The sequence below is a fragment of the Chiloscyllium plagiosum genome, chromosome 28, assembly GCF_004010195.1.
Source record: "Chiloscyllium plagiosum isolate BGI_BamShark_2017 chromosome 28, ASM401019v2, whole genome shotgun sequence".
In the NCBI taxonomy this organism is placed as follows: Eukaryota; Metazoa; Chordata; class Chondrichthyes; order Orectolobiformes; family Hemiscylliidae; genus Chiloscyllium; species Chiloscyllium plagiosum.
The window spans coordinates 16,217,903-16,231,125 of NC_057737.1; the positions used below are offsets into that span (position 1 = coordinate 16,217,903).

Below are 13,223 nucleotides of genomic sequence, written 5' to 3' on the forward strand. Positions count from 1 at the left end.
TCCTCAACCGCTCCTCATATGACAAGACCTTCATCCTTGAAATCATTCTTGTAAACCTCCTCAGACCTCCTCCAAAGTCAGCACACTTTGTTAGATATAGGACCCAAAATCGCTCACAATATTCCAAGTGTGGTCTGACCAGAGCCTTATACAACCTTAGTATATTCCTGATCTTCTTCGTAACCTTCTTGAAATAAATGCTAACATTGCATTTGCTTTCCTAATTGCTATCTGAATGTGCAGGTTAACCTTAAGTCCCTTTGTACTTCAGATTTCCAAAGTTTTTCCTCTTCTATTCTTCCAACCAAAGTGCATAACCTCACATTTTTCCAAATCATATTCCATCTGCCACTTCTTTGCCCACTCTCCTAGCCTGTCCAAGTTTGTTTACTGCCTTTCTGCTTCGTCAACACTACGTGTCCTTCTACCTGCCTTTGTGTAATTTGCAAACTTAGCAACAATGCCCTCAGTTCCTTTGTCCAGATTGTTGATGTATAATGTGAACAGTTGTGGTTTCAACACTGACCACTAGTCAGATTTTGAAATCCTGAAAAAGACTCCTTTAACCCCACTCTAGCTTTCCATCAGTCAGCCAATCCCCTAAACATGCACGTACCATGCCCCTAACAGCATGGACTCATTTATCAGCCTTCTGTATGGCACCTTTTCAAATGCCTTCTGGAAATCCAAATAGATCACATCTGCTGGCTCTCGTTTGATACGACAGGAGTATGAAAGAATCATTTCTTTATAATATTTACCTTTGAGATAAGAAAGTGAAGGCTGTCTGAAATCAATAGTCAGTTACGGCAAAATTTGTTTTAAGAACTATAAGCAGATTATGGCTGGATTTTACAGTACAAATAGTGGTGCTATCAACATTCCCTGTTATTAAAGTGTTGGTGTTTTGTTTCTCAAGAACTTTGTGCTATTCATATCTCTCAGAGACGTGGCATTCAAATACATGGACGTATATGCCTTTCTTTGTACTTAGGTAATAAACACCCATAAAAAACTTTTATGAAGTGGTTATATTGAAGTGGTTCATTTCTTCATGCAGAAAGACCCAAACAAAATTCAGGCTTGGGCTGATAAGTGGCAATGAGCATTGATGCCACACAAGTGCCAGGCAATGACCATTTCTGATAAGAGAAAGTCTAACCATCACCTCTGATGACTCCCTAAAATCTGTCCACTGTCTACAAGGCCTAAGTGTTGTAGTTATGGCAAATGCCAATAAATGTATGAAGACAATAGACAATTTTACTTTTTAAGAGAAATAGAGTCATAGAGATGTACAGCATGAAAACAGACCCCTTAGGTCCAACTTGTTCATGCCGACCAGATGAGACCAGAATTGCATGCAATATTCCAACAGTGGCCTAACCAATGTCCTGTACAGCTGCAACATGACCTCCCAACTCCTGTACTCATTACACTGACCAATAAAAGAAAGCATACCAAACGCCTTCTTCACTATTCGATCTACCTGCAACTCCACTTTCAAGGAGTTATGAAGCTGCACTCCAAGGTCTCTTTGTTCAGTAACGTAGAACTTTGACAATTTAATGACAAAATGGAGTCTAATGAGAGGAAAAGTGGCATTTTTATAGTTTATTTGCAGACAGGATTAACTCATACCTGGACATGTATCTGGAAAATCACTAAAATATGAATGGCTTTCTGGGGACCCTTCCATTGAAGAAATAGTAAGATGCAGCAGATCCCTTGTGGAATTAACAGTTACAGGTATCTGGATGTTTTCTGAATTTGAGTCACAATAGTCCTCTCACATCTGAATGCTGGAGAAACTCAGCAGATATGTGGAGAGAAAAAGAGAAGTTAATGTTTTGAGTCAGATATGACTCTTCATTAAAAGTTCATAACTTCTGAACAGAAATTTACCAGCATGCTTTGCTTTAGCTTCAGATTTCTAGCTTCTGCAATATTTTGTTTTTATTCTCCTGACTTGATGTCTGCAAACTTGAAATCACTTAAAGGTGGATGTCAAGGAAACCATTTTATTACGAGAAGATCCAAATGACCACCATTCATTCCCCATTTGTAACAATAGCTTATGCCATCAGTTTTTTTTGTGTGGTTAATGGGATTATTGATTGTGGTCATGTGACAGAAACTGGCTGAGATAGCAAATATTGTATTATTCCTAAAGAAGCCAAGAGAAAGCAATGTGGATAAAAGATCTCAGAAGGGAGAGATTCTATCTTAAAAAGGAAAGAATCCTGACTCAAAAAGTCACCTCAAGCAAAGAAGTGAAGCTTTTCTCATGCCTACATATTATCATTTTACTCCATGGTTTGGCCACAACTTTAACTAGAAATACCAATAACCTTACATTTTAAAAAATTAATTCATGGGACATGGCCATCACTGGCCAGGCTAGAATTTATTGCCCATCCCTAATTTCCAGTTGAGGGTCAACCACATTGCTGTGAGTGCAGTCACATGTACGCCAAACCAGGTAAGGATGGTAGATTTCTTTCCCTGAAGGATATTAGAGAACAAGATGGGTTTTTCCTAACAATGGGCAACAGTTTCACGGTCACCATTAGACTCTTAATCTGCTGTGGTGGGATTTGAATCTAGATCCTCAGGATATTATCTGGGTCTCTGGATTAATAGTCTAATGATAATGTCACTAGGCCATCACCTCCCACTGTATTAAACCATTCTGATTTAATGAACAAAGATCTTTAACATCCATTTCTCCTTCAGTGAACCAAGAGGGTATATTCAGGTCAACAGTGTTTCTGGTAACCTTCGTGAAAACTAGTACAATATTGACTTTCAGGACTAAGTGCATGCTTCAGCTTTAGAAATCACCTTTTAAAGTTGTGTGTTTAGTGTGAATGAGGACTGAGTATTTGTTATGATTACATTACAGATTCTGTGTAAAAAATGTTTATCCTTCCTTTTGATTTAAATTTAAAAGAAAGCCCTTTCTGTGCCTGTTCTGAAAAGTCACAGTACTAAAGGGTTAAAACTAATCTTTTCCAGTATATCTATCCTCTGGTGGTCAGTTGAGAAAAGGAGAAATCGTTCTACAACTGTATCCTGTCCATAACATGAGTTATGAGCATGATGGAGTTCTCTCCACTTAACTGGACAAGTGCAGCTCCAACAGCTATCAAGAAACTTGACACCAACAGCTATCAAGAAAAAGCAGGCACATTAATGGGCATGCCCCAGCCCACCAGATTAAACACTCACTTCCTCCAAATCTACCATTACGGGTCTTGAATTGTTAACTCTGCTTTCTTTCTACAGATGCTGCCAGGGCTGCTGAGTTTCTCCAGCATTCTCAGTGTTTGTTTCAATTATGAGAGGACTCAATTTCAGAAAACATTCAGACACCGGTAACAGTGCGCCATCTACAAGATGCATAGCAATAATGCACTCAGAATCCTTTACCAGCACCTTCCAAACCCATAACCCCTACTACCTAGAAAGACAAGAGTAGCACACAAGACATAAGACGGAGCAGCAGAATTAGACTTTCAGCACATTAGTCTACTCTGTCATTCAATGAGATTATGGCTGATTTGATAGTCCTCATTTCCTCTTTACTGCCTTTTCCCCATAGTCCTTAATTGCTTTACTAATTAAAAATCTGTCTATTTCAGCCTTGAATATGTTGTCGTCAAGAATTCCACAGATTCACTAACCTCTGAGAGAAGATACTCTTCCCCATCTCTGCTTTAAGTAGGTGACCCCTTATTCTGAGATTATGTCCTCTGGTCCTAGACTCAGGTGCTTGGGAATACCTGCAAGTTTCTCTCCCAGTCATCTGCCAATTTGGTTTGGAACTATACCTCCATTCTTTCCCTGTCACTGGGTCGGAGTCCTGAAATTCCTTCTCCAACAGCACCAAACAATTGCAGTTGTTCATGAATGTGGAGGAGCCGGTGTTGGACTGGGGTGGACAAAGTTAAAAATCACACAAGAACAGGTTATAGTCCAACAGATTTATTTGGAGACACTAGCTTTCAAAGCGCTACTTCTTCATCAGGCACTATAACCTGGTGTTGTGTGATTTTATCGCTGTTCATGAAGGCAGCTTACCATCACCTTCTCAGGATTATTATGGATAGATGCTTGCCCAAGCAGTGATGCTCATATACCATGAATGAATACAATAAAACATGCTGGAAAAGTGGTCAGGGAGCATTTGCCCTTTATAGTGAATGGGCAAAACCCTGAATTAAGTCCATTTTTAACAATCCAGTAGGTTCAGTGCATAAACTCCGACACTGAGTGATTATGGTGATACACAGTTACTTGCCCTGTTCATTCAGGTCTTAGGTACCTTGTAGGATATGCAGTCTCAAAATGGCTTTCTAACCCAGTACAAAAACCCATTAGGAGGTCTCTAAGTCAGTCTAACGAATGATATTTTCCACTAACCATAAGTTTGATCCAATGATACCAATACACACATGAAGATCATAATTATATTGTAGAAAAACACAATGCAACTAGCCATAATCCACAAAGGACAATGTTATGTTAGAGAGCCACATGTAGTGTGAGGGCAAGGGAAGGAGACATGCCTCCACAAACAGCTAAGTCAGCACAGGGTTTGAGGAAGCACCTTTGGCATCACTCTCCACCACACTTAGAGTATCTTAGCAATTGTGCTAACCCAGCCCCACAGTGCTGAATATTCCTGCAAATTAACCAAATGACTTTGCACACTAATTGGAAGAAAGAAAAGCTTGCATTTATAGTGCCTTTTTCCGATTAAGTACATCTTGAAACATAGTCATTGCTAATTTAGTAAACATATTTCAGTCAATATGCACAAAGAAAACTCACACCAATCGCACTAAGATTTTTGGTCTGTGATACTGATTGAGAAAAAAATTATTCTGAACACTGATGGTGCCTTCTCTGCTTTCCTGTGCAATAGTTGTGTGGATCTTTAAACTCTATCTGAGCAGGGGCTGCATATCTCAACTAAAAGACCACACTCCTGACAGTGTGGGACTACCTCAGTACTAGAGTCCTGGAGTTTAAATTGAATTGGGAACTTTATGACTCGGGGAAGAGAGTGCTATTATCAGAATGTGCTCAGAATGTGCCCAATATGATTAAATCTTGTAGTTAATCCTGTAAAGACAATACAGACGTACACTTTATAACTTTTACCAATCTTCCATGGGGCTAGCAAAGAACAACATAGCTGTACAGTTCTTTGCTTGAGTGTACAATCACCACTGTGATTCAAGTACTGCTTGTAAAGGGTTACCAAGATAAACATTTATCAAATGTCCCTCTCTCGACATGCTTAAATAAAGATGACAATTAACCTAAAGGAGTGTACCTCACAGAGTTGGCTTTCAACTTTTTTTTATTCATTCACAGGATGTAAGCATCTTTGACTGCAAAAGGATTTATTTTCCATCTCTAGGACCCTTGAGCTGGTAGTCGTGAGCTGCCTTCTTGAACTGCTGTGGTCCGTATGCTGAAGATTGACCCACAATGTCCGTAGGGAAGGAATTCCAGGGTTTTGATCCAGTGGCACTGAAGGAATGGTGATATATTTCCAAGTCAGGATGGTGAGTAGCTTGGAGTGGAACTTGCAGGTATTGGTGTTCTCATACATCTGTTGCCCTGGTCTTTACAGATGGAAGTGGTCATAAGTTTGAAAAGTGCTGTCTAAGGAACCTTGGTGAATTTCTGCAGTACATCTTGTTGCTAATACACATCACTGCTACTAAGTGTTAGTGACGGAGGAAGTGAATGTTCATGCATACAGTATTAATCAAGCAGACTGCTTTGTGTCAAACTTCTTGAGTGTTATTAAAGTTGCATTCATTCAGGAAAGTAGGTGGTATTCCATCACATTTCTGATTTGTAACTTGTAGATGGTGGACAGACTCTGGTGAGTCAGGAGGTGAGTTACATACTGAATGATTCCAAAGTTGTGACCTACTCTTGTAGTCACAGTACTTAGAGTCATAGAGTCATAGAGATGTACGGCATGGAAGCAGACCCTTTGGTCCAACCCTTCCATGCCGACCAGATATCCCAACCCAAATACAGTCCCACCTGCAGCATCCGGCCCATATCCCTCCAAACCCTTCCTATTCATATACCAATCCGAATGCCTCTTAAATGTTGCAATTGTACCAGCCTCCACCACTTCCTCTGGCAGCTCATTTCCCTATAGCTCAAATCCTCCAGCATCCTTGTAAATCTTTTCTGAACCCTTTCAAGTTTCACTTGTGGTTATTCCAGTTTGGTTTCTTCTCAATGGTAACTCCCAGGTTGTTGATAGTCGTGGATTCAATGATGGAAATTTTATTGTATGTCAAGGGGCAATAATTAGATTCTCTCCAGGTTTTGCTGCAATTGGGAACGGTCTGCTTCAGTGTCTGAGAAGCCATATATGGTGATGAATACTGTGCAGCCATCTGTAAACATCCCTATTTCTGACTTGACGATGGAGGGAAGGTCATTGATGAAGCAGCTGAAAATGGTTCTGCCAAGGACCTAGAGAAACTTCAGCAGAAATGCCTAGGAACTGAGTTGACTGACCTCCTACAAACACCACCATCCCCCTTTGTGCCAGGTATGCCTCTAACCAAGGGATCAGTTTCTCCATGATTTAGACTGTCTTAACTTTAGATTAGGTTCCCTACAGAATGGAAACAGGCCCTTCAGCCCAACAAGTCCACACTGAACATCTGAAGAGTAACCCACCTAGACCCATTCCTCTACCCTATACTTATCCTTTACTAATGCACCTAACACTACTAGCAATCTAGCGTATCTTTGGATTGTGGGAGGAAACCGGAGCACCCGGAGGAAACCCACCCAGACACGGGGTGGATGTGCAAACTCCACACAGACTGTCGCCCAAGGTGGGAATCGAACACGAGTCCCTGGCATTGTGAGGCAGCAGCGCTAACCACTGAGCCACCATGCCATGCTGGAATGTTAACGAATAAAGAGTGCAGGCACATAGTTACTTAAAAATGGAGTTGCGGGTAGTCAGGGTGATGAAGAAGGTGTGTCTTCTTGTGTCTTCTGTACTCAATGCATTCATCAGTGCATTGAGTACAGGAGCTGGGAGGTCATTTTATGGCTGTCCAGGATATCGGTTAGGCCACTTTTAGAGTTCAATTCTGGTCTCCCTACTTAAGAAAGATGTTAAATTTGAAAGGGTTCAGAAAAGATTTACAAGGACATTACTCGGATTGGAGAATTTGAGATATAAGGAAAGGCTGAATAGGTTGGGGCTTTTTTCTCTGGAGGGTCGGAGGCTGATAGGCTTATAGAGGTTTATAAAATCATGAGGGGCATGGATAGACTGATTAGCCAAAATATTTTTCCCAGAATAGGAGAGACCAAAACTAGGCTATCTGGTCGGCACGCCTGAGTTGGACCGAAGGGTCTGTTTCCGTGCTGTACAACTCTGTAAACAAATATTATGGAGTTGATCAGAATTAATGTTTCTGAGGAAGGGTCACTTGATTCGAAATGTTAACTCTGATTTCTCTCTACAGATGCTACCAGACCTACTGAGCTTTTCCAGCAATTTCTGTTTTTGTTTCTGATTTACAGCATCAGCAGTTCTTTCGGTTTTTATTATGGACTTGATTTTCACCTTTAAATTATTTGCATTTTGTCAGTTTTCAGCTTATATTTAGAAGAGTCTCAACTTTAACATAAATGGTCGAAGAAAAGTGGGAGAAAAACTATTTAGAGAATGCTTAGATTGAGCAAAATAATAATTGAACAGCGAAGGCAGTGTGAACGGGATCTTCCAGACTTAATCTTTGTAACTACCTCAAAAACCAAACATCCTGGGTGCTGCATTGTTTTCTGAATCTGGCCCCTTTCGGCTGATATTTTGTGTTGGTTGTTCTAAAATTAGATATAAAAAGCTGCAGATAGTGGAAATCTGACACCGTTGGGTTACAGACTACGGTAGTAAAGAGTGCAACAGACTTAATATTTCAAGTTGTTGATCTTGGGGCATTTTCTTTCACAATGCTTTTTTTCCCCCCTTTTTTTTGCTATGCAACATCCTTTCACGCTCCAAACAAAACAAATTTTGACCCTTTGCATCGTAGCTTCGGGATTGCATTTGATTCCTGGCGCTAACTTTCCCACAGTTTGATTGGCCCTGAAAATGTAGCAAGAGAAAGGGACACATCACACGCCGCAACAGCTGACCCTGAGCTGCGCGCGTGCGCACTGGGCTGGCTGCGGACTGGCCCCTTTAAGAATGTGGCATGTACCATAATTCTGGAGGGGAGTACGATCAACATTGTCTATCCGGTATGAGATATAGACTGGATTCTACGGGATATTTCGAAGTTAGATTAAAGTAAATTATCTACATACTGCGGCACTCTGCGGTGATATTTCTGTTCAAATGAGCAAGTGTATTTATTCTCTGTCAGCTGCTGGTAGAGACCTCCCTCAGAAAGCCGTGGTAATGTAGTGTTCCAAGTGGGTGACGTTGGAAAACAAAGATGGCGGCGGGGAACAGCAACTACTGGGAAGGTGAGGGGTCGGGGCGACGGGCCGCGGGGTGGGAGCCGAGCGGATAAAAATCCACACCGTGAAGGCGTAAAGCGTTTACCCCTTCCGCCCTAAACCTGTACTCTAACCCCCCACCCCACTGCCCATCCTCCCCAACTGTACCCCCGAACCCCTTCCCCCCCCCCCCCCCCCAGCGGCAGTAAAAGTCTCTTAGGCCATCCTCCAGTAACGTGTGAGAGCGACTGCCTGATGATATCTAAAAGTCCATCTGTGTAGTGGGCGGTGAGTATCAGCAACCCGGCTGCTGCTGCCAAGTATTCAGCCTGCCCCCCCCCCCCGACCTATAATGTGGGAGTGTCATTACCCTCCTTGGCAGTCGGCAGCTGGATGAATTTGGGGGGAGTGGGGTAGAATCCTGTCCAACCCAACGTTATAGAATACCCAAGGAACAGCTGAACAAGTTTCCATCTTTGCCTGTCACACAGCAGACTGGGATATCTTAGTAACTTTAGAGGCTTTGTAGTGCAGTGCTAGTGCTCCTGCCTCTCACCTAGAAGCCCTGGTTTCTAGTCCTACATTCTCAAGAAGTGTGCAATGTCTTCAGGCTCTTGTGGTGAACTGATAGTGTCCCTATCTCTGAGCCAAGTAGTGCAATAATATCTCTGAACAGGTTGGTTAGAAAATATTTACCTGAGTGGAATACAAGTCTGTATTGTACAATTTCAGGAATCTCTTTATCATCTGTATAGCTTCACTTTATATAGTGGAGAAATCCTGAAGAAGGGCCTGTGCCCGAAACGTCGAATCTCCTGTTCCCTGGATGCTGCCTGACCTGCTGTGCTGTTCCAGCAATAAAGTTTCAACTTCACTTTATATAGTTTCAACTTTCAGGTTTACACAGGAGGAGGTTGGATTTGATTTTTGTGGATTAATATATTCTCTGATTTATAATGTAATTTGGCATTTACATGGGCTGTTGTGGTACAGTGATTTTGACCTTAACTCTGGACCAGAAGATTTGCACTTAAGTCCCAATTGCCCCAGAGATGTATTGTTACATGGCCAAATAAGTTGATTAAAAGCAATTTAAAAACAAAGTATTTTATAATCCATCCATAAGCTGCAGTTGAGGAAAGATCTACATTTCTGCAATTTATATCACAACTTCAGAATGTTCCAGCTTTACTCCCTAACAGCCAATGAAGTATTTTTGAAGTGTAGTTGCAGTTATAGCAAAAGCTGGCAGAACCTGACCTTCCTTTCTCAGTTCCAATGTTTGCTTATTTCTTTCTTTTGACAGCCATGCCTAAATCTCACTTCAATTTAGTGCCAATAGATTCATTTTTATGTATCTCAATATACTTCATTTTTTCATGGCTATACTATCTTGATACTCTTTTTCCCAAAGTTACATTTTTGAGATGGTCGTTTATGTGCTTGCTTGCAAGTAACAGCAGATGGAAAACAGTTTGTTATAGTACAAAGAGACCTTGGAGTGCAGGTTCATAGCTCCTTGAAAGTAGAGTCGCAGGTAGATAGGATAGTGAAGAAGGCGTTTGGTATGCTTTCCTTTATTGGTCAGAATATTGAGTACAGGAGTTGGGAGGTCATGTTGCGGCTGTACAGGACATTGGCTAGGCCACTGTTGGAATACTGTGTGCAATTCTGGTCTCCTTGAAAGGAAACTTGAAAGGGTTCAGGAATGATTTACACAGATGTTGCCAGGGTTGGAGGATTTGAGCTATAGGGAGAGGCTGAACAGGCTGGGGCTGTTTTCCCTGGAGCATCAGAGGCTGAGGGGTGACCTTGTAGAGGTTTACAAAATTTGAGGGTAATGAATAGGGTAAATAGGCGGTATATGAATAGGAAGGGTTTGGAGGGATATGGGCCGGGTGCTGGCAGGTGGGACTAGATTGGGTTGGGATATCTGGTTGGCATGGATGGGTTGGACCGAAGGGTCTGTTTCCATGCTGCACATCTCTATGACTCTATAACTGTCGTATTGCTCAATGAATTGCGGTACAAGTAAATTACTCCTTTAACTTCTGAAACTGGATGCACTTCAGTGATAACCAACAAAAACTGGATGAAGTCCTTGTGAAAATTTAAACTTTTTTTTTGTAACTTTTGATTGCAAAGTGTAAATGACAAGTGAAAGTATGATTCAAAAATGTCAAGATGTTTTAACAATCCAAGGTTCTATACTTCAGCAAGGCTATTGTCTTTTGTATAACATCATTCAGTCAACTTTTCCCAAATGTTCACTTTTGCTTCTGATGCCATTTTGCATCAATTTCAGGACCATTAAAAATTAGCGATGAATGTATTAATATGCAAAAATCATTGATTTGTGCTTTAGTATGCAATTTACAGTTTGCTTCCATCATGGGGACATACAAAGCTATTGAAGTTGCACCAGTCTTTTCATATAATACTGGGTTCTGAAGAAGAATCACTGGACCTGAAATATTGACTCTGCTTTCTCTCCACAGATGCTGCCAGACCTGTTGAGTTTCTCCAGCTCTTTCTGTATTTGTTTCAGATTTCCAGCATCCACAGTTCTTTGTTTTTTGACCTTACGTGCACCCTGTGTTTCAGTAAAAGTACATAGCATGTTTGTTAGCTACTGAAAAGATAAATGTCAACCAGTGATCCATCTAATGTTTACAAGTAGAATTCATGAGGATGTGTGTTTGTTGATTTGTACATCTTTTCTTGTTGTATATCATGCATTGACTGTCTTGTAAACAGGAAGAGATGAGAGATTCCCATGTTTGTCAAAGGATTACAATGTGAAACAATGTCATCTCTTTAGTGACTGGCAAACCTGCTATGCACATTCCTGAATTCTGCAAAATGGAGTGCTGTATGTGTAAAGTTAATTCTGACTGTCAAGTGTTGTCTGCCATCTTTTTAAAGATGTTTGTGATAAAAGACTTATTTAGTACTTCAGAGGTGCACTGATACAAAAATAGTTTTGTATGTTGCAGGGGAAGAACCATTAAATATGGAAGAAAGCATGATTTGGAGTGAGTTCCTAGCCATGAGTGAATTGACTAGTTAAGATGATGACTTGAACTTATAATTCTCCAGCCAGTGTGCTGTGGAAGCTTAATCCTGAATATGTTCAAGACAGAACTTGATAGGTTTCTTGAGACTAATGATGTTATGGGATATCATAGTATGTAGAAGTGGTATTGAGGAGAAGGTCAGTCACAGTCTAGTTAAATGGTGGTGTCGGTTTGATGTGCTGAGTGGCTTGATGTTCCTACTCTGAAGTTTTATCTGAATCATGACTTCAGTTGAAATGTATTCTCAATAGGTGTTCTGTGCAAGGTATAGAGGTGGATATCATGAATGAGTGTTTACTTGTGTTAATTGTGCTGGTTTTCATGTTTTAATATCATAGAGGGGATGCCTTCGTAATATTAGTGGTGTCTAAATTTTGCTGACTTGAACACCAATGCAATACTTAGTTTTAAGTCAATATTCAGTTATAAAGGGAATTTGAGACTAAATTGTCGTTTTGAATTATGAGTTAATTGTTACAGGGGATTTCTGTAATGTAGTTTCAGGAATAATTTTCTGAAAAGTACTTGAGATGGTGGTGCTCCAAGTAACCGTTTAACTGAATGACAGGACATGGGTTAACAGCTATGATTTTTCACGGAGATGATCAGTCTCTCCAAACGCATGAATAGAGAAGTTGGCTAAGTTATTGATTTCATTTGTAGAGAAGAGAAACTGCCCTATTTCTACCTCAGTTAGCCTTGCGCCAAATGTGTTATCTGCAGAGATCACTCTTCATAGATGTGTTTCATCTGCTGAGAAGACAGAAATTATTTGGAAAGTGGAAGAAAGGTAACTGAACAGGCAAAGTCCGAATGTAGTCTGGGGTGATGTGTATAAAAAATAGGAAAATAGAAATTGCAAACCTGTCGTAACTTGTAACAAAAGTATTTTGTTTGATGTTCTGAATACTACTAATATGATCAGAAATCTGAATAAAGGCAAAATAAAAAACAGTAAGAGAAGAAAATCCAAGTTGGAGATTTGGAGAAATGCTGTGATTTTTTTTTTTTATCACCTATTATTTTCCTCACTCCCCTTCTTTTTAAAAACTATTGTTATCACAATACATGATTTGGAGGTGCCAGTGTTGAACTGGAGTGTACAAAGTTAAAACTTGTACAACACCAGCCTATAGTGCAAAAGGTTTATTTGGAAGCATTAGCGTTCAGTACACTGCTCCTTCATCAGGTGGTTGTGGAGCATAAGATCATAAAAGATAGCTAAGTTCCGTACCCATAGGGAGGGTCTCAACCGGGACCTTGGGTTCATGTCACACTACAGGTGACCACCATTGCACTATTTATACACACACACAAAAACCCACATGCACACATATACATATACGTATACGTTTGTGGGGTGAATTTGTATATGCAGAGTTACATTCTACTTTGCTCGAAAACTGCATGAATCCATGTAAGACTCTGTTAACTCACTTTTTAGATTTGAATCAGTCCAAACATTATGGCACAGACAGGGAACACAGAGGGCTAACCTTCAACATATTATCTGGCTGTCACTAATTGTAACAGTTAATTAAAAAAAAGTTTTGTGATTTACATATGAAAGAAGTGAAACTATCATGGTATTCTAACAGATGGAAGACTCAACAAACAATCAAGGTATTTTTCAAT

The 13,223-nt window shown here is 40.4% G+C and overlaps 1 protein-coding gene across 3 annotated transcripts in view; it reads left to right on the top strand.

Annotated features, from left to right (window-relative positions):
• The first annotated feature begins 8,430 nt into the window (after positions 1 to 8,430).
• Positions 8,431 to 13,223, top strand: part of gosr1 (golgi SNAP receptor complex member 1) — a 103,229-nt gene continuing 98,436 nt past the window's right edge. For 2 of the 3 annotated variants that reach the window (XM_043718399.1, XM_043718400.1), the window contains exon 1: positions 8,431 to 8,538. In XM_043718399.1, the coding sequence (XP_043574334.1) occupies positions 8,508 to 8,538 (31 nt within the window). In that variant the 5' untranslated portion in view covers positions 8,431 to 8,507. The other variant, XM_043718401.1, reaches the window with a different exon arrangement.